Raw genomic sequence first — 24,560 nt, forward strand, 5'->3', positions numbered from 1 at the left:
GCCCGTTCCTCCCGCAGTCAGCCCTGCTGCCGGACACAGACTTCTTCCCTGGCACCGTGACCCTACCCGGCTTAGAGCCCCCCGGTGGGCCGGACCTCCTGGACGACGGCTTTGCCTATGATGACGCTGCGGCCCCCACACTTTTCACCATGCTGGACATGCTGCCCCCCGCGCCGCCACTCGCCAGCGCTGTCGTCACGGGCAACGGGGCTGCCGGGCCGGCTGTTGGAGAGCCTTCCGGCCCTGAGCCAATGACGCTGGACTCATACCAGGCCCCAGGCCCCGGGGACGGGGGCACTGCCAGCCTTGTGGGCAGCAACATGTTCCCCAACCAGTACCGCGAGGTGGGCTTTGGGGGAGGCCTCCTGTCCCCAGGGCCGGAGGCCACGTAGCCCCGAGGCGCTGGAGGAGAGGCGCTGGGTGGGGAGGAAGGGAGGTGGAAGGAGCCGTGCAAAGCCAACCAGGATGTCCAGCACCTCCATCCCCTTGGGCCACCCTTGGTCAGTCTTCCGACCTCCTCATCCTTCTGATTGGGACATCTTCAGCGCTGGTGAGAAGCTCCGTAGCACCGGTTTCCCCTGAGCCCATTTTACAAATGAGAAAACCGAGTCCGGAGAGGAAAAGGGGCTTGGCTCCCATGCACCAGCTTGTAAAGCTGCCTCAGCCCCCACGGGTGGGGGCACCTTCTCCAGGCGGATTCTGGAGTGTACATATGGGAGAAAGGTGCAGATCCTCAGCTCTCCTCCCCCGAGCTTGAAGGTGGGGGGTAAAGGTTGTTTGTTCTGAGTCTTCCCAATAAAGATGAGTTTTTGAGCCTTTGGAGTCCGGTCTCTTCTCCGCTGGGGAAACGCCCCAGGGCCCGCAAGCCGGAACCCTCCGGGATCGCCTCGGCTCCGCCTCTCACGGCAGCACCCTCCAGGCCCCGCCCCTCCCCTCCCGGGCCCGCCCTTCGCGTCGGCGGAAGCGCGCTCCGCCACGTTCCGCCCCTCCCCTTCGTGCGGCCTCCCACTTCCGCTTCCGGTGCGGGCCGCGCGCGAGCGCTGCGGTGGGAGGCGGCGACGAGCCGGTGAGTGCAGGTAGCGGGCCCCGACCTCCTGACTTTCGGGCGGGCGTCAGTCCAGCTTCGCCCTCGTGTCGGCCTCTCCCCGGGCTGCTGTGAACCTCTGCTCGGCCCCAGCCCCGAGGGCCGCTGGCCCCGCACCCCCTCTGGCCTGAGGCGTCTCAGGCCGCGCCCCTGCCCCCGCTGTGGGCCCGAACTCGCCGTGTCGGATCCCGCCGCTTACCATAGGCCCCGCCCCCTTGTCAAAAACCTTCGCCCGAACCCCGAGGCCCACACCGGGTCCTCGATCCCAGTCCAAACCCCTGGACTCCGCCCCTGTCTACAAGCCTTGCCCCCGCCCCCCCCCCCGAGCTCAGCCCACCCACTCTGCCGGCTCCTCCTCCCTCATTCTCTACTCCGTTTTTCATCGCCCCACCTCCCCCCGCCCCCGCCATTCAGATTTCTTCTGTAGATCTCAGCCTCTCTCTGGTCTTTATTTACAGCAGCACCCCCATGTTCCCCACCTCCCCCAAGCGTTGTCGTCTTCCGTCCACGCCCTTCACCTGCCCTCCATCTCCGCCACCCCCCCAATCCCCCATCTCCGCCCCATACCACCGCTCTGTTCCCATGAAGTCTTCTTCGCCTGCATTCATTCCTTACCCCACGGGTAGCCCCCTTTCAGCTCTTCTCCCTCCCTTGAACTACAGCCCCACCTGCCTAGGGTCTCCCTCCAGACCGTATTTCAAACACTCACTCCTAGCATTCCAAAACCTTACGTCCTTGGTTCTAGTGCCCTGAACCCAGGACACTCCTTTCCCAGGGATGCTCTTTCCGGAATGTCCTAGGGGGTTTTCAGAACGCCCAAGGTACTGGATCAGAGTTGTCAGGAATACGCTTTGGCATCTGGCACGCAGTTCTGCAGCCTCACTTCCCTTCCCTGAAGCTGGTGTTTAGGATCGGTTCTGTTACCAGCCTGTTAGGTGACTTTGATTCTGCTCATATGGTTTCTACAGCCCATCTGACACTCCCCTCATCCCCCAGGTTGAGGCCCCCAGCTCGGCCTCACCACGATGTGGCACGAGGCTCGGAAGCATGAGCGGAAGCTTCGAGGCATGATGGTTGACTATAAGAAGAGAGCAGAGCGGCGGCGGGAGTACTATGAAAAGATTGTGAGTAACTGGCCTTGATCTGGGGTGGGACCTTTCCTGGAGGGTGGGGCCCCGGTCATCCTGGTGGGCTTTTGGGCTTGGAAATATGCCAAAACAAGAGCCCAGCTTTCCTCAGGAGAATATTCAATTCTTGAGCATCCTCATGGGTAAAAACCAGAGGCATTCTCTTGGTTCTGGTATGCTGTCTTGTTTGGTGTGGCCTCAGTACAGAGCTGGTGTTAGCGGGAAGGAGGAAAGTTTTGTAACACTCAGAGCAGTCCAGATATAAGACGACCACCTCCTGAAGGCTGTCTGTCTTCCTGCTGTATTTGCAGTGCCCAGAAAAGCTCAGCTGTTCTTAAGATTTGGCTTGGCACCCTGTGGGAGTGCCATCCATATTCATTTAAATGGACTCTGACTACTTTGCTCTCCTGTTTGATGCTTTGGTTGCTTTGGGAGAGAAGACCACACTCCATCTGTGACCTTAAAGGCCCTTGTGGTCTGACCTCTCCCAGGCTCTCAGCTTCATCCTTGGGTAGCTCCGCTGGCCTTTTTTCCCCATCTCTGTCACCACAGGGCATTGTGCCTGTCATGTCTCTCCTTCCCTCTTTAACTCCTACTTGCCCTTGAGACCCCAGCTTGAAATGGCACTTGTGTACTGGGCTCAATTCTCCTGTTAGATGATATTAATATAGATGTTCCCATTTAATACTGCATTCCTGCTTTAGCCTCCTACCTGGTCTCCTAGCCTTCATTCCTGCCCCCCTCCAAGTCATCCTCTTCAGCAGGGCTAGAGAGGTCTTTCTAAAGCACAGGGCTGGCGCCTCTGGGTGGCTCAGATGGTTAAGCATCTGCCTTCGGCTCAGGTCATGATCTCCAGGTCCTGAGATCGAGCCCCATGTCTGGCTCCCAGTTCAGCAGGGAGTCTGCTTCTCCCTCTCCCTCTGCCTCTCCCCCTGCTTGTGCTCTCTCTGTCTCTCTCTCTCTCAAATGAATAAATAAAAAAAAATCTTAAAGCACAAGTCTGACCCTATTCCTTCCCTTGCTCTGAACTCCTCCATGGCTCCCTAGTGCCCTCGATAGAAAGCCCAGGCTCCTCAACACAGCCTTCAAGCCTCTGCATGGTCTGCACCGCACCCCTCCCCCCCCCACACTTAGAGTCATGCCACTCTGCTTTCTGCCTCCTTCCTTTACTCAAGCTATCTGACCTTCTCGTTATCTAGGGTGATTTTCTCTAACACAAAAGATGTATAAAGAGTATCGGTTTAGCTCTCAGAATTACATAGCCACAGGGCCTTTGCATGAGCTCTTCCCGTACCTGGGTAATGACTGCTCAGGTACAATGACTGCTCATCTGTCAGATCTCAGTCCTTGAGGAAGTCTTCACTCATCCCCCACACTCAGGTGTCCCCTATAAATGCCATTACAGCTCCCTGTTCTTCCTTTTTGGAATTTAACATACACATATTTAGCTCTGTAAGATTGGGGACTAGTATTCAGGTCATCTTTGCATCCTCAGCTTGGGGTCAACAAATACAGCTTGAAAGAGTAATCGAGTAAACCTACTAATAGTAGCAGTTACCGTTTTAATTGCTCCTTCCAGGCACCCGGCTCTGTGAGAAGAGTTTTAGATGCATGGTTTCTTTGACTCCTGAGAGTCCCCAATGAGACAGAGACTGCTATTACTATAGGAGAGGAATCTCTGAGAGCTCCTCACTTGCCCTCTGTCTCCCAGGAAGGAACCACTGGATCAAGGCGAGCCCTCCCTGGTGGTGGTGGGAAAACTGTAACATGACCATGAGGGCAGGGTCCGGGTCTGTGCCGGTCCTAGTTGAGGCCCCAGTGTGGGCAGGAACACAGTGCTTAGGAAGAAATGGCTGCCATGAGCTATAGTGAGGGCTCGTGGTGTGCCAGACCCAGTGCCCACTACTTTGGTGCATTCTTTCTAGTCCTTTGAGCAGCCCTAAGAGGCTGGGATTGATCCCTGTGTTAAAGATAATGCTGATAAAAGCAGCTGGTGCTGTTGACGCACACAACACACGTAAATATGTGTTGTCCATTATGTGTTATGTGCTTGACATGCGTTTACGCTTCATCAAGTCCTCACTGCAGCCTCGGACGTGGTTCTTATTTACGTCCATTTTACAGATGAGTGAACTGAGGCTCGGAGAGTTATGGTCTACAGTCACATAGCAAGAGGGCACAGCTGGCATTCTCACCCAGACTCTGAACCTTGACCTCTCCTAGCACTTCCCCTGGGCTTACTGTTGCAGAAATAGAAGTTCTTTTTTTTTTTTTTTAAGATTTTATTTATTTATTTGACAGAGAGAGAGAGAGCAAGAGAGCACAAGCAGGGTGAGCTGCAGAGGGAGAGGGAGAAGGAGACTCCCCACTGAACAGGGAGCCCGATGCGGGGCTTGAACTCAGGACCCCACGATCATGACCTGAGCTGAAGGCAGACGCTTAACCGACTGAGCCACCCAGGCGCCCCAGAAATAGAAGTTCTGAAAGGTGCAGCGACATGTCCAAAGTGACAGAGCGGAGGCAGAATACTAAAATGGTTAGGTCCTCAGAGTTTGAGTCTTAGGGTTCTGGGTTCCAATTCTAGCTCTTCTGCTTATGTACAGTGTGACCTTGGGCGAATGACTGTCTCCCTGAGCCAGTTTCCTTTTTTGCATGTGAAATGATGAATTACGTCGAGTCAGGTTTGGCTGTGAAGATAGAAGTTTCTTTCTTTTTCCCCTGAAAGCCCCGATATAGCCCACTCTGCTCAAGGACCATTTCGTTGTTCAGCTGAACGTGGATTCTCTTACCAGTGTCCTCTGAAGGTCTAAGAGGGCTGCTCAAACTCTAGCCATCGTGTCTGCATTCCATCCAGCAGGGAAGAAGAGGGAGGGAAAAACCTGGCTCATGCCAGTTTTTAAGAAAGTTTCTAGATGTTTGCACCCAACACTTCCGTTCGTCCCACTGGCCAGAAAGTAGTCCCAGGATCATATACAAGTGCAAGGGAGCCTGAGAGGCCTAGGCCTTGTGCCAGACATACTGGGAGGAGGAATGGATGTTGGTTGCCAGCTACTGGTCTGCCACAGATGGGGGCCAAGCGCCCCCCTCACAGAGCTGTTTGTTTTGATGGGGCACATTGACCTCTGCGTAGGCCTGCCCGGGGTGACTGGCTTGGTAAATGCTGGCTTTTGTGCCTGAAGTTCTTACCAGGTAGAGCTGGAATCAGCATGGTGTAGAGGAAAGAAGGCTGGAGTTGGGTCACTCTGAAAGGCCTGGGACTCCAGGCGTCTCATTCTTGTTAGCAGGGGAGCTTCCTGGGCTTTATTTTCCCCCTCGGGACAGTGGTGATCGTCGGCCCCTCTCACTGGGTGACAGGGAGGAACGTCTAGAACAAGAACAGTGTCTGTGGGGCACTTTGTGGTGTGGGCCTGTACAAGCCACCATTGTCCCCTCGAGGGAACGTGATCAGCATGCAGAGTGGAGCTGTCAAGCTGTGGGCAGCGGCCGACGGCTGCTTTGAGGAGGGGATGGGGCGGCTCACACGGGTCTCGTCTTATTCTTGGCTGGAGAGGAGGCTGTGGGGCGAGCATTGAGGAAGCCAGGGAAGTTTATGGCAAGCTGAATGGGTGGCCCACATAAGGCTGGTTTCCCTGCTCCTGGTTTGTCCTTGGCACCTGCTCTCTCCCCTTAGTTGACCCTGGTTCTGTCGTTGCCCTTGTCCTTGTCAACTCTTTTCTTTAATCAGTGGTTTGGATAAAGAAATAGAATTCCCTGTTGATAAGAAAATGGGAAATAGTTCTCAGTTCAAGCCTCTCCTCCTCTAGAAAACCCCAGGCTGACCCCCCTCTTTACTCCCACCTCTGCCCAGGCTGAGTCAGGCATTTCCCTGGGCTCTCCCATCCCAGCGCTGCCCACTTTGGGTCGTCACTATGTGGGACGGTTCCGTCCCCAGCCCTGGACTGTGAGCCGTGAGGGTCGGGCTGGGGCTGTGTCCGTCACGGCCATGGCCCTGGCATGGGGCCTAGCACATGGTGGGTGCCTGCTTATCAGTTGAATGAATGAATGAAAGGGTCCATGAACTCCTCTGACTCCCATCTGATCCTGGAGGCAGAATAGTCCAGTGGTTAAGAATGGACTTTGGATCCCGCAGAGGTATTTGTACACCTCATGTTCCTTGCATTGTTATTCACAATAGCCAAGGTGGGGAAACAGCCTAACTGTCCATCGACTGATGAAGGGATAAAGAAAAGGTGGTATGTCTGTACGGTGGGATATTGTTCAGCCTCAGAAAATGGTATCCTGTCACGTGCTGCCACGTGGAGGAACCCTGAAGACATTATGCCTAGTGAAATCAGCCAGTCAGAAAAAAAAAATGATGCAAGATTCCACGTATATGAGGTATCTAAAGTAGTCAGGCACTTAGAAACAGGAAATAGAAAGGTGGTTGCCGGTGGGAGGAGAAAAGGGGAGTCATTCACTGGCTGTGGGGTTTCAGTTTTGCAAGTTGAAGTTCTAGAGCTCCGCTGCACTGCAAGGTGCATGTAATTTGATACATTTGTACTGTACACTTAGAAGTGGCGAATGTGGGGAGCACCTGGGGGTTCAGTCCGTTGGTTGAGCATCTGCCTTGGGCTCAGGTTGTGATCCCAGGGTTCTGGGATTGAGCCCCCCATGGGGAGTCTGCTTCTCCTTCTGCCCCTGTCCCTGCTCATGCTGTATCAAATATTTAAGTAAAATCTTAAAAAAGAAAAAAGTAGTTAATGTAGATTTTTCATCATATGCCTTTTACCAGAATTTTAAAAAAAAATTACTTTTGAAATAAAAAGGAGTGGATTTGAGGGTCAGGCCCATTTGGGTTCAAATCCTAGTTCTGTGTGGTACTGGCATGATTTCAAGCCAGTGGGCCACACCCCTCAGTTTCCTCGTCGGGAACACTGCTAACCTTTGTCCCATGCTTGGGAAGTTTGAGAAAATATACATAAAACAGCTCAGGGCCTGTCTTTTAGGACAGTTCATTGGCTTTTCCAGAATCTCCCAGCAGAGCCAGGCCCTGGACTTAGATTTTTAACCCAGCCTGATGCTTTTTCCCTTCTGGGGTTGCTGGCACAGCCTGCGGCTTCCCTGGACCAGTCAGTGTCCTTATTGCAAGCAGGGTCCCACTATGGCTGTGGGACCTGGGCATTGGGCCGGGAGCGGCCCCAGGGGCTGTCACAGGGCTGAGGGAGCTGTGGGGCCCAAGACGCATCGAGGGAGGGAAGTGAGGTGCGGGACAAGCAATTGGATTCCCGCAGCACCACCCCTGCTGGACCCTGTGGTCTTGGGCGGATTGCACCTTAGCTGAGGGGGAACAGCCTGGCACGTGGCTAGTGCGGGATGGACAGTAGCCCAGCATTAGCCATGGTCGTCAGTGAGTGTCCTTCTTGGCCCTTTGCGGGTGGGAGGTGGAGGCAGTGAGGAAGTGCAGGGTTTTGGGAATTTGATGCTGTGGGTTTTGGGGCCTCAGCCTCCTCATCGGTCAGGATTCATTCTCTCTTCCCTTGAGTCAGTGCTCCCGAGTGCGTGCTGTGGGGCGGGCCCTGCTCCGGGCGCTGGGGATACAGTGGTGAACAGAGCAGCGATCCCTGCCTCGTGGAAGTTACGTTTTAGTGCGGGAGACAACTGGTAAATGAATGTAAGGTGGGAAACCAGGTGGTGGCAGGCATTGTGAAGAGAACAGGTGGGGTTAAGGAGATCGAGGGTAAGTATGCGCTTGTGCAGGAAACTACTTAGAGTTGATGAGGAAGGCTTCTAGAAAGAGATGAAATAAGCCGGGGGGCAGCCACCTGCCAGAGCTCTGCAGGCCGAGGGAAGAGCGAGCACCGAGGTCCCGAGCGGAGCATGAGTGGAGTGGTCACGGGGTGCTGTGGAGGCTGGCATGTCTGGGGCAGAGGTGGGGGAGCGAAGTCAGAGAGGGATGTGGCCTGAAAGGTTTTAGCACACTACCACCGCCCCCGCCCCGCCCCAGGCCCTGTGTGGGAGATGTGGACTGCGGAGGGCAGGCTGACAGCAGGGAGCCCGAGAAGAGGCTGCCAAGGGGTCTGGGCCGGAGACAGGCTGGCTGGACCAGCATGTGGCGAGGGGGGGGTTGGACCCTGGGGAGGTGTTGCTGGGAGCTTGGCCAGCATTCAGTGGATAGTAGCAGTAGCCCTTCTCGTGGCTCTTGTGGGTTCCTCGGATATGGCCCGCAGCAGAAGCCCAGCCAGGGCCTGGCGCTCGGGAGGCTCAGCAGTGGGAGCGCTGGTGCTGGATTCTGTCCTTTCCTGCCGCACCTGGCATCCTGACCTCCACACAAGGGCTCAGGCTGGAGGAGCATAGACTCAGGGGACGCTCTCCTCTATGTTGGTGCCTTCTTAACAGCTTTATTGAGGTACAATTCACATACCATACGATTCTGTGGTTTTCAGAATATTCACGGGGGGGAGGGGATGCATCCATCACCACAGCTTAATTTTAGAAAATTTTCACGACCCCAAAAAGAACCCCATACCCATTAGCAGTCAGTCCCCCCCTCCCCCAACTTCCCAGCCCTGGGTAGTCACTCATCTACTTTCTGTCTCTATGGATTTGTCTATTCCGGACGTTTTCACATAAATGGAATCCTATAACGTGGCCTTTTTGACCGACTTCTTTCACTGAGCATTCTGTTTTCAAGGCTCGTCCATGTTGTAGCACATGTCAGTTCTTCACTCCTTGTTATTGACAAGGTTCCGTGGTCTGAATATACCAGGTTTTGTTTATTGGCCATCCGTTGATGGCCACATGATCGTTTCCATCTTTTGGCTGTTGTGAGTCGTGCTGCTTGAGTATCGGTGTACAAGTATTTGAGTATCTGTTTTCGGTTCTGGCGGGTATATTCCTAAGAGTGGAGTTGCTGGGTTTTATGGCAGTTCTTTGTTGAAGAACTCACTTTTTGCACCTTCTTGTCAATGTTGTTCACGTCTGTCCTTTCTGTTTTCGCTGTCCTAGTGAGTGTGAAGTGGTGTCTCATGGTTCTCGTTGGCATTTCCCTGATGAGTAGTGACACTGATCATCTTTGCCTGTGCTCACGTGGTCCCAGGGTCTTAGAGGCCGGTCTAGGCCGGAGTGCTCACACCTGGCTCCGAATGAGTGACCCGGGATTGGGGGAGGGAGGTGATTTGGGGAATCATATTTTTGGGGCAGAAGGTCTTGGTACTGACCGTACAGAAGGTTGGGCCAGAGCCCAGAGCCTTTCTCCACCATCTCAAGGTCCCCTGTCCCTAGAACTGAGGTGGCCCCCGTGAGTGCTGCCACCCCCGTGCAGCTTAGTTCACCTCTGAGGCATGGCCCACTTGACAGAGGTGCGCTCGCTGCTGAGCTGGGTTGCGCGGGGGTGGCAGGGTCTGGAGCTCAGCGCATTGGTGACCTCCACCCTGTCTCTCCCCGCAGAAGAAGGACCCAGCGCAGTTCCTGCAGGTGCATGGCCGAGCGTGCAAGGTGCACCTGGATTCTGCAGTCGCCTTGGCCGCCGAGAGCCCCGTTAACATGTAAGACTGAGAAGGGGGAGGGGTGGTGTCTGTGTCTGAGGGTTGGAGCTCAGGAGGGACCTGGGGTGTGGCGAGACCTGTGGGGACTCAAGCAAGGACGGCCTGACCTGCATGAGGAGCTGACAGTTACCAGCCGAGGATAGCTGGCAGGGGTTGGGATGGAGGCCCCAGGGTGCAGGGGTGCTTGGGGGACTTAGAGGGAATGGGTGGAGCCGGGAACACAGGCCCAGATGACATGGCAAGTACGTTACCAGAGGGGATGTTTCAAAGTGACCGGGGCTTAGCAAGTGGCCCCTGGGACCTGGTTCGAGTTTCCCAGTCTTGCTTGGTTCTGAGAAATAGGGCCTCAGTTTCCCAGGGTCCTTTTCAGGCTAGGAGCCTGAATGTAGATTCAGGGGGATTAGTGACATAAGAGACTGAGAAGTGGGGGGTGAGGGTGTGGGGCCCATGGCCTGGAAAATCACAGGGAGCCGAGGGACAGGCTCCCGAGCTTGAGGTGACAGGGAACGGACGTGGACACTGGGGACCCTCAACTCCTTGCTCCCCATTTCAGGATGCCCTGGCAGGGGGACACCAACAACATGATTGACCGCTTCGATGTTCGCGCCCACCTTGACCACATCCCCGACTACACCCCCCCGCTGCTCACCACCATGTAAGCCACCTCCCTCTCAGGCTTGCCTGGCAGGGAGTCTGCACCCTGCTGCCTCCCCTTTCCCAAGCCCTTGCCCGCCTGTCCCTTCCTGGGAAGGAGGAGGTGTGCCGGCGGGGAGCCTCCCGGCCCGAGCCAGGCTCCTCCAACCCCACTCCTGCTGGCCTCGGGTGGGGCCTCCCCTCTCCCTCTGATCTCAAGACTTTGGCCTCCCCCAAAGCTCCCCAGAACAGGAGTCAGACGAGCGGAAATGTAACTACGAGCGCTACCGAGGCCTGGTGCAGAACGACTTTGCCGGCAGTGAGTGAGCTGGGGCGTGGCAGGCGGGTTGGGTGTCCGTGGACACGGGGAGGCCACTTTTATCCCAGTGCTTTCTCCGGGATCTCGGGTTTGCTCCCCGCTCTTTTCTTTTGGGCCTCCTCCTCTGGACCCAGTACGGGCCGAGTCTGCTGAGCGAGATGGTCCTGCTCGGTTCACTTCTACATCCCACACCCTCTGTCTCTCTGGTCTTTTGTCCTAAAAAAATTGGGGAAAATAGCAAGAACACATTGTGTCTCCTCTGTGTCTTTCCCCCAGTGTTTTTGGGTCGCAACGTCACTTGTGAAGAGGGAATTTCTTTTAGGAATTGTTTAGGAATATTTAGAGTTTGGCAATCTGCCAAGCGTTTGTATAGGTCAGCGTCATTCTCCAAGCCGTCACCATGCTGCCTCACCAATGAGAAAACAGGCTCACGGTTTTCCCCACTCTGGGCTTGCCTGGGGAGGTTCGGGCCCTGACAGACTTGGACCTTTTTGTCGGTATTATATCTCATCACATTGGCACAACCACCTAGCGGTGGCACCCATTTTACGGGTGAGGACGTTGAGGCTCAGGAGTTGGTGGGAACATGGTGTCCAAGGAGCTGGGATTCTCACCCCGCCCTTAACCACCACCGCCTCCTGATGGACGGCTCCAGGCTTTAGCTCACCTCCTGAGGACTGAGACGTCCCCTCCCGGGGTTTCCCTGTTGAGTCAAAGGGAAGATGGACCACACGAGGCCCTTCGCCTGGTGGGTCTCGGTCTCCTCCCAGAGAAGGGTGGTCATGATGGTTTCTGTCCCCCAGGGTGGTTGTAGGGGCCCAGCGAGGGACGCTTGAGTGCCTGGCCCCGAGCCTGGCGTGGTCAGCCCCTGCTGTGGTTTGCTATTCCCTTGTTTCTTTGTTTCTAAGATGGACATCTCAGCATCTCTGATACCAAAGATCGCCAAAGTTCTAGCAATCAGCGAGGCCTTAGGATCAGGGAACTTTATCATCTTTGATACTGTTGCTGTTTTTGCCTTCACCCAGGGTCCCAGGGGTTCTTGGTCACGGAGCCAGGGTTTCCCTTAGTTCGGTCTGACTCCGCATTCGTCCCTTGCCATCGTTCCTGAGCACCTGTGGTGTGGCCGGCACACCTCTGGGGTTGGGGGTCTCGTGGGGGAGAGGGCAGCAGCCACACAATCACCAAAGCGGGTGGCAGTTGCAGGCTGAGGTGGTGATCTAACAGACGGTGGGCTGTTCTCTGAGGTGCTTGATGGAGGCTGGGGTCGGGGTGGGGTGGGGTGGGGGGGAGCTCTGGTGAGGAGGAGGCGGCTGCAGAAGAGGCCTTTGGGAGGATGGGCGCAGGCAGTCTGCGGGGCTGGAACAGGGAGAGTGAGGCAGCTCGGGTGAGACAGGCCAGCCGAGCCCTCTCTGCCCGGGCTTTGTGTGCCACAAGTGGGAACCAGGGGGGGGGTTGCTGCGGGAGCAGGGGACGGTGCTCTTCGCCCAGCCCACCCACCTGACTTGACAGAAAAGCTGAGACCTGCAGTGGGAAGGGGACTTGCCCACAGCCAGTCAGGGCTTTCATTGTGCCTTTCATTGCAGGGAAGATCAGGGAGGGCTGGGGTACAGTGGGAAGCTCCCCAGGTCAGGTGTTGTGGCTAAACGAGAACCCAGGTGGCTCCATACAGGGGTAGTTTAAATGGAACCACAGAGAGGCCCACGGTGGAGTGGCCCCTGGAGTCCCGCTGACATCCAGCGCTTAGGAGAAGTTTGTATTTCTGCAGGGTCCACCCAGAGGCCTCCCTTGCGGGGATAATAGTAGCATTGCCCCCGGGCCAGGCGCTCGCTCTTGTGTCCCCCACCCCGCCCCCAAGTTCCTAGTGACCCCCCCCCGACCCTCCTACCGCTTGCCTTGCTGCAGTCTCAGAGGAGCAGTGTCTGTACCAGATCTACATTGACGAGCTGTACGGAGGCCTCCAGAGGCCCAGTGAGGATGAGAAGAAGAAGTGAGTCGGGGTCTGGGGGCACGCTGGCGTTGGGGGAGGCGGGAGGACTGTGAGCCCCACCAGGGCATGGCCTCCTCCGGCTCGTCCCCCTCAGCTTTCCCAGAGTCAGGGCCAGCGTGTGGCACACAGTAGGCGCTCACGTAACACACGCTTAGAGGGGGAAGCGGTGGCCGAAGGAGGGGATTTGCTGCAGAACGTCTGCACTGCGTTTCTAGCCGGGGGGGCGGTGGGAGGTGCAGTCCGCGGAGCCGGCCGTGTGCTGACCCAGGCCCGGGTTTGCGCCCTGCCCGCGAGGACCCCCTCGCTGAGCTTTGGGGCGCTCCCCCGCATCACGGGCCTGCAGGAGCCCCCTTCCTGCAGCGGATGGAGCTTGTGGATCACCCGTCCTGTGCCTGCCCTGCATGCGCTCGGCAGCAGCCAACGTCGCCCCAGAGAGGGTCCCCTCGGCCGTGTCCATCGGCGGGGGGAGGCAGGGCCTTACCTGGAGCCACTCTGGCTCAGGGAGGTCCCCGGTGGGCAGGCCCCTTCTCTCTCCGTCCCCTCGGCTGGGGCGGCCCCATTGTCCGCAGCAGTGCCGGAGCCTCACTCCTTTCCTGCTGCCGAGGCTTCCCCTTTGTGAGCCTGAGCACTCGCCGCTCTCCTCCTGGAGTTTCCACAGATGCCACGGAAGCTTCTTGATGACTGGCCCCCACTCATGAGCCCGCTTTCAGGATGAGGCTGGCACTCGAGGGATGTCTGGGAACGTTGACTAAATTAATTTAGCAACACACGTGCTTGAGGCCCCTCCTCTGTCCTGGGCAAAGCTGGGCCACATTGTTACCCAAGATAATTCTGGGTCCTGCCCTCTTGAGCTTAGTCTGCTAGGGGGAGACAGATCTGTCCCCCAATAGTCAGGACCCCATGTGGGTGGGGCTGAGGAGCTCAGGATGGTGCTTGACCCTGCCTGGGGGACAGCTTCCTGGGGACACTGGAGCCGGAGCTTGGGAGAAGAGGGAGGGGCTGGTGGGAGGCAGGTGCGGAAGGTTCTGGGCTGAGGGAGAGCACAGTGAGGGGCCAGAGGCCAGGGCGCCCTCAAGAGGCTGGAGCTCAGGGAGTCAGTGTGCCCTCGAGGCTTGGCTCTGGGCTATGTCCTGCCCGTGGCCCTCCTGTTCACGGGCTTCCCCGTCCCAGGCTGGCAGAGAAGAAGGCTTCCATTGGCTACACCTACGAGGACAGCACCGTGGCCGAGGTAGAGAAGGTAGCGGAGAAGCCAGAGGAGGAGGAGTCACCAGCCGAGGAGGAAAGCAACTCGGACGAAGATGAGGTCATCCCCGACATCGGTGGGGTCCCCTCTCTGCCCTCCCCTACCCCGCAGTCCCTGGGCATCGTTTTCGTGTCTCGTTTCTCACCCTCTGTGGGGCACCCCACACTTAGGAGCGCCCATCTCTCCCGCCCCTGCTCTGGGGCACTCCAGCCTCGGCCGTCCTCCCTGTCTCACTCATGTGCTCCTCTGTGCTGGCTTCCCTCTCTGTATCTCTCCGCTCTCATTTCTAGGACGTTGCTTTTACGATATTGTCCCCACCTAGGTTCTGTCTCCGTTCTCTTCTGCTTGGGTCAGCCTCTCCGTCTCCCTCTTTTTCTGTCTTCTCTGGAGAACAAGTGTTCATTCAGTTCCAGAACCATCTCTCACCCCTCTCCCACCCTGCCATTCACCCCCTACCCAAATACCCGTGGCTCCAGCCATCCACCTGTCTCCCCCTCCTCCTCTCAGCCAGCTGCTGCTTACCACACATCCGGAAGGCATCCATCCCCCCTCCCGCTTTTTCATAGTGCGTCTGGCTCCTAAACACCTGCCACCCACCCCCCACTCCCCGCCTCCCACCCACCCACCCAGATCTTCACCCACTGCCCGTCCGTCCACGTCCACACATCGCTGTCCACTGGTCTCGCCCGTCCATCCCAGTGCTCATTTGAGCCCTCATCCATTGCATCTCTTCCCCCCACCCCCCCACAGCCCCTTGCCTCCGGCCAAGCCCCACGCCAGCCTGGGGATGCCGAGATGAGTGGACTAGTTCTCTGCCTGCAGAGGCCTCCGGTCTAGTGGGCATCCCCTTGTGCCGCCACCTCCCGGGGAGCTGCCCCTTCCCCCCGGTCCTTTCGCTCAGCTTTGGCCCCTGACAGCCTTTCTCTTGGTGTAGACGTGGAGGTGGACGTGGACGAACTGAACCAGGAACAGGTGGCAGATCTCAACAAGCAGGCCACGACTTATGGCATGGCCGACGGCGACTTTGTCAGGTGAGGCCTGCTGGCGTGGGTCGTTATCCCTGCTGCTGACAGCCACTTCGTTCCTGAGCACGAGTGTGTCTGGCCCCGGGGCCGTGGGCCTCCCACACACAGGCTCCTGGCCTCCTGGGATGGGTACTGACCACCGGGCGGTGCCCGGCTCCCTGTGACCTGTGGCCGTCTGACCCCCTAAAACTCCCGGGGCTCCTGGGCCTGGTGGACGGCTCCCCCTGGTGGAGAGCAGGCTTCGTTCAGCGGATCATTCCCTGGCAGCCGCTGACCGGGCCTCTTCCCTGGGCCACCGCCTGTGCGGATCCCATACAGCAGCCCCGCTAGCACAGTAGCGAGTCGGAGTCTGAGTGATCCCATCTGAACCCAGCACCCTCTGCTCAGAACCCTCCGTGACTGCCCCGCTCCCCGGGTAGCCGGGGTCCTCACCTCGGCCACGAGGTCTTACCCGCCCGGTTCTCCGCTCCTCCACCCACACGCTGCGCCCCTGCGCGGCCCCGGCGCCCCCTCACTCCCCAGGCCCCCCGACTTGCGGGCTGCTGGCGTGCGGCTGTGCCGGCGTCCAGGTTGCGTACTCGTGTGGTTCCCCTCAGCTGTCCCCTTCCCCGTGTGGCTCCCCCACCTCCCTGCTGAAAGCTGTAGCAGCTCTGCCTGTCCGCTGGCACTTCCTCCCCCGTCTACAATGTCTTTTCCCGGCCGGGTTTTCACCACATTACCTGGGTTCTTGTCTCTTGGAACGTGAGCCCGTGAGGGCCAGAATTTTTGTTTGTTTATTTTCAGTAGTGAATCCCCAATCCATAAACTAGCAACTGCATGCAGCAGGCGCTCAGTAATAGTGTTGCACGAATGAGAGACCCCAGGATGGCGTGGGATCCCGCACTGCCTGTGGCCTGCCCCCTCCTCCGTTGTGACCCCCTGTCCCTCTGCAGGATGCTCCGGAAAGACAAAGAGGAGGCGGAGGCGATCAAGCACGCCAAGGCCCTTGAGGAAGAGAAGGCCATGTACTCGGTGAGGGCTGGGCCGGGGGTGGGGTGGGGTGGGGTGGGGGGGGTGGAAGCGGGGGTGGGTGCCCCAGGGAGGGCACATCTCTCACCAGCATGGTGCCCGCCCTCCTCCAGGGCCGTCGCTCCCGGCGCCAGCGGAGGGAGTTCCGGGAGAAGCGACTGAGGGGCCGGAAGATCAGCCCACCCAGGTAGGCTGGGCTGTCCCTTGTGCTGCTGCCCTGCCAGCCTCATTCAGGGCTCTGGGGGAGGGGCTGGGGCTCAAGGAGACTCTTGGGTCCAGGCTTGGGCCTGTGAACAGAGTCCTCTGTTCCTCCTGTAGGGCAGGAAACGGGGAAGGCTTAGGGTAGGGATGGCCTTGTGGACACCCTGCCCTGCTAGCCACCCCCCACCCCCGCTGCACTTGGACTCTCGCCGGGCGTTGGAGGCACCAGTGGGGAGGCGGTGCGGGGCAGCCGAAGAGTTGAGGGCAGAGTCAAGGGAACAGCCCTGTCCCTGAACTTCTTCCTGCTCCTCTTCCTGGGCTGTGTCCTTGTCAGACTGGGGGCAAGTGACTTCCCTTGGGTTTCAGTTTCTTCCTTTGGAGAAGGGGCACCGTCACCTCCCAGGATTGGGGGCGCACCAGTGCCCACTCTGAGGTCTGGGGCAGGTTGGGAGGAGGCGGTCTGGTGTGGTGTGGAGGGTCAGCCTAGGTCGAGGGGCCTCCAGACGAGCCTGCCGCTGTCTCTTAGCGCTGGAGACCCAGTGCCAACCCAGGCCTCTTGCTGCACTGCCTGCGGACAAGGAGAGGCCCTGAGGGTGGCTGTGGGGCTTAAGCAGCCTAGCGTGGGCTCAGGGCTTGGTGCGGGGTCCGGAAAAGCCGCCCTGGTTCTTGCCATCATCCCCCTTCCTGTAGGGATGCAGTCCGTGTAGTGTGTAAAGGCGTGGGTTAGGGGCCACGGGGCCACGGGGCCTGGCTTGGCAGCCCAGCTCTTCTGTTTATGAGCTGTGTGGAGCTGGGCAAGTGACTCCACCGCTCTGGGCCTCGGTCCGTGAGCTCTGAGCTGTGAGGGACCCCAGCAGCCGTGTGAGAGCTGTCGTGAAGAACAGCTGTGTTCGTGGAAGTAAAGTGTTCAGTGCACGGCACATAGTGAGCATCCAAGACACCGTGGCGTTTCTAGTTTTCCCATCGTCCTCGTTTACGAGCGGGGACCCAGGTTGCAGAGCCAGGGACTTGGAGTGGCGGGGGGGTGCTTCCGGCTGGGGTCCAGAGCTTAAGCAGGACTCAGGCTGCTGGAGTCCCTGTTGCTCAGGGTCGGGAGGGGCCCAGGACGTAGTTTGCGGGGTGTGGCCACGGTTCAGGCTTTGGACAGATCGGAGGTGGGGTGCGCAGAAGGATCAAGGCAGGGCCTAAATCCTGGCCAGCAGCCCCCTCCTCACAGTGCCCGGTACCTGACCCTGGGCTCCTTGGTTGGATGAGGGGGCCCAATTCCATGCCCGCTCAGATCCCAAGCCCCTAGTTGCTACCCTGCTCTTTTCTCCATAGCTACGCCCGCCGAGACAGTCCCACCTACGACCCCTATAAGCGGTGAGTTCCCAGGGCCCGAGGAGGGGCAGCCAGCAAACCTGATGGAGGGGTAGGGCTGGGGAGAAGGGGCGGGGGGAGCAGAGGGTGGAGGGCAGTGTGTTTTGCGGGGAGTGGGGCGATTCTTAGCACCTGGTGTCATCTGTGGGTCTGAATCGCTTTTCTGGTTTCCAGAATGTTACCTTGCTTTGCCAATCTTTTTTTCTTTAAATGTGAACCTTCTTTAATCTTTTGATTGATTGATTGATCGATTGATTTAAAAGATTTTATTTGACAGAGACAGTGAGGGAGGGAACACAAGCAGGGGGAGTGGGAGAGGGAGAAGCAGGCTTCCCGCGGGGCAGGGAGCCTGATGCGGGGCTCGATCCCGGGACCCTGGGATCATGACCCGAGCCGAAGGCAGACACTTAATGACTGAGCCACCCAGGCGCCCCATAATCTTTTGATTTAAACACAGTGTAGTCGTGTGTTAAAAATGACCCAGAGTGGCAGAAGGGTTTGAAACAGAAATCAGAAGTCCCTTTGATCTAAACTCCCAGAAGTAAGCAGTGAGAGATACTGCACAGGAGGGCCCGGCTTTGCACACGTGTGTCTCCGGGATGCGGGAGTGATGGGACAGGGGCCTTGAGGGTGGACAGCCATCAGCCTGACCCCTGTGCACTCTTCAGCATGCAGTGGGAGGACTGTCTCTCTGGGTTTTGGGGAGGATAGGAGATGAGGCAGGTGCCTTTGGGTACAAGGTCAGTCACAGGTAAACAATCCAAAGACACGGATACTTTCTTTTAGAACAATGGAATCGTGTCACGTTTAACATTGTAGAACTCACTTCATGGATGTCGTGTTGAAGTGATCTTTTGAGGTTAAATTTGTAGGTCTGCTCATCCCTCTTTAATAGTTAGACAGAATCAGTCCAGCTCGTTGTCGCTCACTTTCTTGCTTATTTTGTGGAGGCTCCGCACGGCTGGGTTCCTTTCGGCCCTTTGGCTCTGTTCGTGCTGGGTGTCCGGCCGTGCTCAGTGCCACGCTGGCCTCGGTTCCGGGGCCCTGCGCTGTGCGTGGTTAGCCGGTGGGCTCCCAGGGAGCCTGGCAGCTGAGGCCCCTCTGCCCCGCCCCGTAGGTCGCCCTCCGAATCCAGCTCCGAGTCCCGCTCCCGCTCGCGCTCCCCGACCCCAGGCCGTGAGGAGAAGATCACGTTCATCACCAGTTTTGGGGGCAGCGACGAGGAGGCGGCAGCAGCCGCAGCGGCAGCAGCCGCATCTGGGGCCACCACAGGGAAGGCCCCCGCACCCCCCCAGCCCGGCGGCCCCGCACCGGGACGTAATGCCAGCGCCCGGTCGGTAACGCTCACGCTGCCCGCCCTACGCCCCGGCCGCTGGGGGGGGGACGCAGGGCAGTGGGGGGCCTTGGCCCAGGCCCGTGCTGACCGGCCCTCCGTGCCCCGCCTGCAGCCGCCGCTCCTCCTCCTCCTCCTCCTCCTCCTCTTCTGCCTCGAGGACCTCCAGCTCCCGCTCCAGCTCCCGCTCCAGCTCCCGCTCCCGCCGCGGCGGGGGCTATTACCGCTCTGGCCGCCACGCTCGCTCCCGCTCCCGGTCCTGGTCCCGCTCTCGGTCCCGCTCCCGGCGCTATTCGCGGTCCCGTAGCCGCGGCCGGCGGCACTCGGGTGGGGGCTCCCGAGATGGACACCGGTATTCCCGCTCGCCCGCCCGGCGCGGTGGTTACGGGCCCCGGCGCAGAAGCAGGTGTGTGGCGTGGACGTTGGGGGGGGGGACCCGGGGGTGGGCAAGGCCATGTCAGCCAGACTTGGCTCCGAGGGAGGGGACCAGGCCACGGCCGCTCTGTGAGGAAGCGCTCGGTTTGCTGGGGAGGTGTGCCCCCTCTGCTCCCCACATGTGGTGACGTGGGCTGGCGCACAGCCGCGTTCTCGGGACTGACCTGGTCCTGTCGTGGGGAGTTCCCGGTGTGGGTGTAGACAGGTGTGCGGACGCTCAGGGTGTCCTGTGGCCTGCACTGGGGACCCGGCTGGCCTCTAGGGCTGGGGTGCTCTGCGGGCAGAGAGGCGCTGCAGACGGGGTAGGAAACGAGGCATCTGGGGAGGGGAGCATCCTTCCTGGGCGCTTGCTTGGCGGGATCAGGCCTGCCTGGGCCACAGTGGTGTGGCTCGCAGGGGTGGGGGGCCCAGCTTCAGATCGTGGCCCTGCTAGGAAACTTCTGGGGCTTCGTTTTTTCACGTGTAAAATAAGGACAGTGTCTTCTTTGTGGAGTCGTTGGGAAGGTGTGACGACACATGTGAATGCTAGCGTTGGGCGACTGCTGCCGCCCCCAACATTGTCCCTTGTATTGTGGCATGCGTCTCAGCGTCAGCTTCCTACAGGGGCTGGCAGGTAAAATAAAGGGGCCAGGTGGGCCCCGGGGGGACTGGGGCACACGTGTCCCATCCATTCGGGTTGTCGGCTCTGCAGTGGTGGGCCCGACGCCGCCCCATCTTGTGTTTTCTCACGAGAAGTTGAGAGTCTGAGTTGTTAAAGGATAGTTCATTTTCTCAGCATTGCCCACAAATTGGAGTTTTGTAGAAAGTTGGCCAGCCGCCGCAGAATCCGTGTGTGGCCTAGACTTGGTTTCCAGGTCATTCCCTGTAGCCTGACCCAGGGCGACCAGAGGAGAAAGGCCTGGGGGAAGGAGGGGGGCCTGGCCACATCTCGAACCCCAGCCTGAGGGAGAGCCCTTGCTGAGGAGCCCCCAGGGTCCTGAGCGGAGAAAGGATGGGGTCGCACATTCCCCGACTGGGTCTCGTGGGTCCGTGCTGTAGATTGGTGGGGAGAGCGGGCGAGGGGGTGGTCCCCGCTGGACCCTAGCAAGGTGAGGAGGTGGATGAGGTCACGGGCACCGTGGGTAAGGGGGGCGGTGCTGGCCAGCCGGGTCCCACCCTCCCAGCGGTCGCCTCCCAGGGGAGCCGGTGAGTGTGTGTCAGAAGTGAGAAGTGAGGAGCCGTTTCAGGGTGGTTGTATCTGGAGGGCGGGCTCTGTGTAGACACGGAGCTGGGCCGGAGAGCAGCGGGGGAGCAGCCCCGGACCTACCGACCTACCGCAGGGCCTAGTGCGGGGGGTGCCGAGCGGGGGGTCCCTGGCTCCTCACGGCCTCTCTCCCCCCCGCCCCGCCGTGCGCCCAGGAGCCGCTCCCGCTCCGGGGACCGGTACCGGTGGGGCGGCCGGGGCCCCCGGCACCACAGCAGCAGCCGCAGCCGCAGCAGCTGGTCCCTCAGCCCGTCCCGCAGCCGCAGCCCGTCCCGCAGCCGCAGCCGCAGTCCGTCCCGCAGCCGCAGCCGCAGCCCGAGCCGCAGCCGCAGCCGCTCGCCGTCGCCCCCGAGGGAGAAGCCCACCAGGCCGCCGGCGTCCCCCGCTGTGGGCGAGAAGCTGAGAAAGTGAGCGGGGGCGGGGCAGGCCTGGGGGGCGGGGCGGGGGCGTGGTCGGCGGCGGGCAGGGTGGCTGAGCTCCGCTGTTCTCTTTCTCAAGGGAGCTCCTGCTTCGGGGCGTCCGAGGGGGACAGCGCTCTGCCCCGGGGGTCTGGCTGTGCGGGGGACACGGCCGTGGCCTGAGGGGATCCGAGTGGGGGCATGGTCCCTCCCCGGGGGGGGGTGGCGTGTCAGAGGCCCATGGCCTCACCTGTCTGGTCTGAGGGCAGTGCTGAGGGGGCGCAGGGTCCAAGGTGCAGCCACCCTTTCTTCCTCCCAGGACCGAACCTGCCGCTGGTAAAGAGACAGGAGCTGCCAAAGTCAGTAAGAATTTGGAACTCGCCCGTCTAATTCCCGCCAGCAGCAGTGCCCGAGAGCTGGGCCCGGTGGGCCTGCAGGGGGGACCCGGGGGAGGGCAGGGGGGCCGGGACATCCAGCCCTGGGGTTGAAGCGGGCTGGGAATGCTCTGCCCTGTCAGGTTCCGTGTCCCCCTCCCCTCCTCCCTGTCCACCGGGGCTCCAGCTGTCCCCAGGCCTCCCAGACCCCTGGTGGTGGGCATCTGCGGCTGGTCCCTCCGCCCCACGTGCCCCTGCAAGTCCCAGGCTCTTGGCTGAGGTGGGTGGTGGGAGCTCTGGACACCCACCCCCTCTCCGCCTCTTCTCCCCCTTCCCCAGCCTAAGCTGACACCGCAGGAGAAGCTGAAGCTGAGGATGCAGAAAGCACTGAACAGGCAGTGTACGTCCCACCCCCTGTCCCCGGTCTGCTCCACTCCTCTGCCTGCCAGCGTGGCCTTGGGGGGGTGGACGCCCTGCCCACCCGCTCCTGGACAGGCAGGCGTCAACGAGGTGTGGCGCTTTTGGGGAGGAGTCAGTGTGCGTGCTGTTCCCTTGCCCCCGTGCTAAGGGCCGTGGCCATCTGGTTGGCCTCTCTGGGTTCAGTTTTGTCTTCTGGGAAGGGGGGATGCTTTTGAGGGCCCCTCTCAGCCATCACGTTTCTCCTTCGCCACAGTCAAGGCGGATAAGAAGGCGGCCCAGGAGAAGATGATACAGCAGGAGCATGAGCGCCAGGTAAGGACGGCAGTAAGGGGTGGGGGGCCGGGGTGGGGGACCGGGGTGGGGGACCGGGGTAGGGGGCTGGCTGGCCGACCTGCCCTCACAGCCACGTCTGCCACAGGAGCGGGAAGATGAGCTTCGAGCCATGGCCCGCAAGATCCGCATGAAGTAAGACCATCGCACTCCCCGAATCCAGGGCCACGGCTGCCCGCACTAGCCCTCAGGGTGGGAGAACGCCCACGTGCCCGCCCAGTCCTCTGTCAGCTTGCTCGATCCAGCCGCTGTGGCCCCTCCCAGCCGTGCCGGCCCCGGATGTATGGGGCCTCTGTGTCCTCCCTGGCTTCGCTCGTCGGTCCTCCCTGACTGTCCTGTCTAGAGTAGCACCCCAACACGCTCCATCCTCCAAGCCTGCTATGTTTTCTTCAGAGCGCTGACCCCCGCCTGGCACGCCCCGTTTTGTTTCCTTGCTTGTCGTTGATGTCTCCGGAGAGGGGATGAGAGGACAGGCAGGTCCGCCTGCCGGGTTCCTGCTGTGTGCGCAGCCCCCAGATCAGAGGCGGTGCTCAGCAAGCCAGCCCCACGGCCGGTTCTTCACATTTCGGGGTGGGGCCCCGCCCTGCTCCCCTTCTGTTTCTCGGCTCTTCGCTCTAAAGGGGACAGGCTCACGTCCTGGACCAGGCAGCCGCGGGGTCGGTCCCGGCTCTGTCCCTCTGTGACCGTGGGGCCCCGGGGGTGGGCGCTGGCCCTCTCAGGCCTCACTCCAGCCTCCACAGCCAGGACAGAACTCGGTGACGACCTCGCAGGGCAGCTTGGGGAGGAGCCCACTCGGGGCCCGGTGCACGGTGCTGGCCGGGAGGGGGGTCCGTCCGTAGCAGGGCTAGGTCACTGGCCGCTTGTTCGTGGGTCCTCGGAGCTGAGACTCCTTCCTCTTCCTCTCCTGGGGACCCTGCTGCAGGGCTTCCTGCGCGGTGCCTAGCGTGTCAGCAGGCTGCTGGGTGTATCATCACACACCCATCGTGCGCTGGGCCCCTGAGGGTGCTGCCTGCCTCCGTCGGGTGGGGAAGCAGAGTGCCCAGGGACTCGGCATTGTGGTCCGTTGGATCCCGAGTTCTGATCCTGCCTCCGCTGCCCACCAGCTGTGGGCCGCCTTCTTGCCTGGGCCTCAGTTTGCTCATCAGTGAAATGGGGATGGAATAGTTGTCCCAGCCCACAGGCTTGTTGGGCAGATTCAGATCTGGGCCAGGCGAGTAGCAGGGGCCCGGTAAATACAGCCCTTGGGGTCGTGAGCCCCGGGCATCCCGACAAAGGCCGAGGAAGCACTTTGTGAGTCCCTGTGTTGTGAGACTACCTGAGTGTGACAGAGAAAGGTCACACTTCCCAGCTCGATCCCGTGTGTTTGTTCAGCAAGCTTTTCAAAGTGAGGCTGACGGAGGCTCCCATCCTGGCTCTGCTCAGCCTGTATCCCTCTGAGCCCAGGGCCCTCATTCCCAAGCAAGGACAGCAGCCCTGTCTGCCCCCGGGTTTACCCTGCCCCTTGCACCGGGATGTAGGACGCACCTGCTCTGGGCAGGCGACCCAGCCGCACCCTTGAGTTCAGTGTTCTGGCCACGTGCTCACGGCATGCTCACGGCTGCCCCTGGGCTCCGTCCCTTTCCCCCGCAGGGAGCGGGAGCGCAGAGAGAAGGAGCGAGAGGAATGGGAGCGCCAGTACAGCCGGCAGAGCCGCTCACCCTCCCCCCGTTACAGTGAGTACCCCGCGGCCGCGCGGCCTGCAGCTCCCGAGTCAGGCTGCAAGAAACCACGGTATGGTTTTGTCCTTCGCGCTCCGCGCGTTACAATTCTTGAGACGCGCGCTCGACGTGATGGCTTTAGTCATGAGGGAAAGGCAGGCTTCAGAAGCAGTGCTTGTTGCCCGGCCTTGGTGCGGGCCGAGGGGCCTGGCTGGAGGCACAGGGGTTGCCTAGCAGGAGGCAGCCCCAGGGCCCGGCCCTGAGCACTGGCTTTGCTCTTGCTTCCGCAGGTCGAGAATACAGCTCTTCCCGAAGGTAAGCACGCCAGCCCAGCGCCCTGGAAGGTGACCGTGCCCCTACCCTGATTCTTCCGTCCCTGCCCCAGCTGCACAGGCTGGCCTCGACCCTTGTTAACGTCCCTCCGTCCGCAGCTTGCGCCCCCGTCACCGATGCCCCTGAGGTCATGAGTGTGTTGGTGCGCGCATGCGCGCACGTCCTCACGGGGGCCCCCCCTCTCTCTCTGCAGGCGCTCGAGGTCCCGGTCTCGAAGTCCCCATTACCGACATTAGGCAGAAGCAGGGCGGGGGGGGCCAGGGGGATGGGGGGGTGAGGGCTCAGGCTGTGATGCTGCTGGTTTGGTCTCTAATGAAATAAAATCACTCGTTATTTAATTCCCTTGACCTGGCCTTGGTGTCATCTGTGTGGTCCACGTCGGCCGGCCGCCGAGGGCAGCTGGGGCCGGGGGTGGTCGGGTTTCGGGGCAGAAGGTGACACAGGAGCCTCACGGCCAGCCCTGCCTGTGTGTGGGTGTCCGGGTGGCA

At 60.0% G+C, this 24,560-nt stretch overlaps 2 protein-coding genes across 16 annotated transcripts in view; both read left to right on the forward strand.

The window, feature by feature from the left end:
• The window catches only part of RELB (RELB proto-oncogene, NF-kB subunit), a 29,067-nt gene extending 28,252 nt beyond the window's left edge, over positions 1 to 815 (forward strand). For all 4 annotated transcript variants that reach the window (XM_064581956.1, XM_064581957.1, XM_045891722.3 and 1 more), the window contains one exon: positions 1 to 815. In XM_064581956.1, coding sequence (XP_064438026.1) covers positions 1 to 392 — 392 coding nt within the window. In that variant the 3' untranslated portion in view covers positions 393 to 815.
• CLASRP (CLK4 associating serine/arginine rich protein) lies at positions 413 to 24,420 on the forward strand. Of its 12 annotated transcripts, none has more exons than XM_064581948.1 (21): positions 413 to 550; positions 2,081 to 2,208; positions 9,637 to 9,734; positions 10,288 to 10,389; positions 10,607 to 10,686; positions 12,589 to 12,673; positions 13,844 to 13,992; positions 14,851 to 14,947; positions 15,874 to 15,952; positions 16,063 to 16,136; positions 17,471 to 17,512; positions 18,627 to 18,842; positions 18,958 to 19,248; positions 20,676 to 20,927; positions 21,238 to 21,277; positions 21,632 to 21,692; positions 21,966 to 22,024; positions 22,116 to 22,177; positions 23,672 to 23,754; positions 24,030 to 24,054; positions 24,266 to 24,414. In XM_064581948.1, exons 2-21 carry the CDS (start codon positions 2,110 to 2,112, stop codon positions 24,306 to 24,308), a joined length of 2,037 nt encoding a protein of 678 aa, XP_064438018.1. In that variant the 5' UTR covers positions 413 to 550; positions 2,081 to 2,109; the 3' UTR covers positions 24,309 to 24,414. The 12 variants fall into 12 exon arrangements, 10 of the variants coding, with proteins under 10 accessions (XP_064438018.1, XP_064438023.1, XP_064438020.1 ...); XM_064581946.1 differs by lacking the exon at positions 413 to 550 and adding an exon at positions 924 to 1,066; XR_006793584.3 differs by lacking the exon at positions 413 to 550 and adding an exon at positions 926 to 1,066 and having other exon boundaries at positions 21,238 to 21,281; positions 22,131 to 22,177; positions 24,266 to 24,308.
• The last annotated feature ends 140 nt before the right edge of the window (positions 24,421 to 24,560 follow it).

Source organism: Mirounga angustirostris, unplaced genomic scaffold (genome assembly GCF_029215605.1).
Source record: "Mirounga angustirostris isolate CCGP_5_RB_7025 unplaced genomic scaffold, mMirAng1.0.hap1 SCAF_16, whole genome shotgun sequence".
Classification (NCBI taxonomy): domain Eukaryota; kingdom Metazoa; phylum Chordata; class Mammalia; order Carnivora; family Phocidae; genus Mirounga; species Mirounga angustirostris.

What these genes read in the sequence shown, in the direction of transcription:
- CLASRP (XM_064581948.1), top strand. Translation starts at nt 2,110, where the DNA reads ATGTGGCACGAGGCTCGGAAGCATGAGCGGAAGCTTCGAGGCATGATG. An exon ending in TGAGGTCATCCCCGACATCG is followed by an intron (nt 13,993 to 14,850) that starts GTGGGGTCCCCT and finishes CTCTTGGTGTAG; the next exon opens with ACGTGGAGGTGGACGTGGAC. An exon ending in AAGAGAAGGCCATGTACTCG is followed by an intron (nt 15,953 to 16,062) that starts GTGAGGGCTGGG and finishes GCCCTCCTCCAG; the next exon opens with GGCCGTCGCTCCCGGCGCCA.